The sequence below is a fragment of the Gavialis gangeticus genome, unplaced genomic scaffold (assembly GCF_001723915.1).
Source record: "Gavialis gangeticus isolate Ggan-Ray unplaced genomic scaffold, GavGan_comp1, whole genome shotgun sequence".
NCBI classification, from domain to species: domain Eukaryota; kingdom Metazoa; phylum Chordata; order Crocodylia; family Gavialidae; genus Gavialis; species Gavialis gangeticus.
The window spans coordinates 7,240,404-7,241,671 of record NW_017728991.1 but is presented as its reverse complement, the minus strand read 5'-3'; the positions used below and the strand labels follow the sequence as shown (position 1 = coordinate 7,241,671).

Here is a 1,268-nt window from a genome sequence, read left to right as displayed (position 1 = left end):
TTTTTTTTTTTTTTTTTAGCACTATACATAGGAGTAGAAAAACCTCAGCGTCCATTTTATGTTCCTGCTAACTGACCACACCAAGATGACCTAATGTTTGATCCCAAAATAGCACCAACTCAGTAATCTGTTTCCAAACTATAGACTTCTTTAACAGGATAATGTCAGATAAGCTGCTATGAGCGTAACTGCATCTACCACATATGTATCTTTCCATCATGTTCTTTAGATAAAGTATGTAGATTCTTTACCAACTAAAAAATGTGCACAGACTTACAAAAGTTAGCATGAGGAAACCAAGCAAGTTCCTTCCCAGGATTTAAAAGCTTCAGCAAACTGCAAGCATGCGAAAAAACAAACAAGCATTCCAAGAAAATTCAGTCTTCAAATATCTTTATTGGAAGGCCATGCACTGCCTTCGGTATTTCAAATCACTGTACATTTACTCTGAAAACACTGCTTGCATTTTCTAGTACAAAAAAACTAAAAATTGTTTCAGGAATGTAGAGAAATATTCAACTTAAATAGCGAAAAAAGTGCACCATAATTACTGCTGCACTGCAGTCATTTCTGCATTTTCCATAAGTTTCTTAAATAACTATCCTGTCTTGGTAACACACAATATAAAGAGCAATTATGAAAAACAGACATTTAAATATACTAAATTATTGAGAATAACTTGCTGGCATTGGGTAGCCTATCATGGGAGCAGTACCAGTGGCAGGATACGCATACTGCTGTTGGTTCATGCCATTGTGCATATTTGCCATGTTACTTCCATATTGTTGATCATAGCCATTTTGGTATGCTCCAGCAGCAGGATTACCAGCCCTGAAGCTGGCCTGCATGCCAGCAGCTGCAAAACCGTTTCCAAATGGAGTTCCATTACTAAAGCTTTGAGCACTGTAGGCCCCGTTTTGAGCTTTTGCTCCGAAGTCTCTCTTTCCTACTGCACCATATGTTCTTTCGAAGTTCTCCCTTTCTCTACTAAAACTATTAAATCCACCCCTTTTGCCCGCAGAATATCTGTCACGTCGATCACCCCGGGAACGACCTGTAGAAAGCAAGAATACAGATAAGATATTGTATTTCAAATGCTGTTTACACCAAGAGAGCATCAGAAAATATCACATGCTGTATTCATTTAGCATGTGGAATATGTAATCAGAATACCACATATACTGGGAATGGGACTTGCAGGGGAACTAGGAAGTCTGAGATGGACAGATGTTTCAAATAAATAGAAGCAACTGGGGGGGGGGGGGGGA

The 1,268-nt window shown here is 38.7% G+C and overlaps 1 protein-coding gene across 2 annotated transcripts in view; it reads right to left on the bottom strand.

Moving 5' to 3' along the window:
- Positions 1–376: 376 nt before the first annotated feature.
- Positions 377–1,268, bottom strand: part of DDX5 (DEAD-box helicase 5) — a 6,925-nt gene continuing 6,033 nt past the window's right edge. For both annotated transcript variants that reach the window (XM_019516636.1, XM_019516645.1), the window contains exon 13: positions 377–1,054. In XM_019516636.1, the coding sequence (XP_019372181.1) occupies positions 666–1,054 (389 nt within the window). In that variant the 3' untranslated portion in view covers positions 377–665. The remainder of the gene's footprint in view (positions 1,055–1,268) is intronic.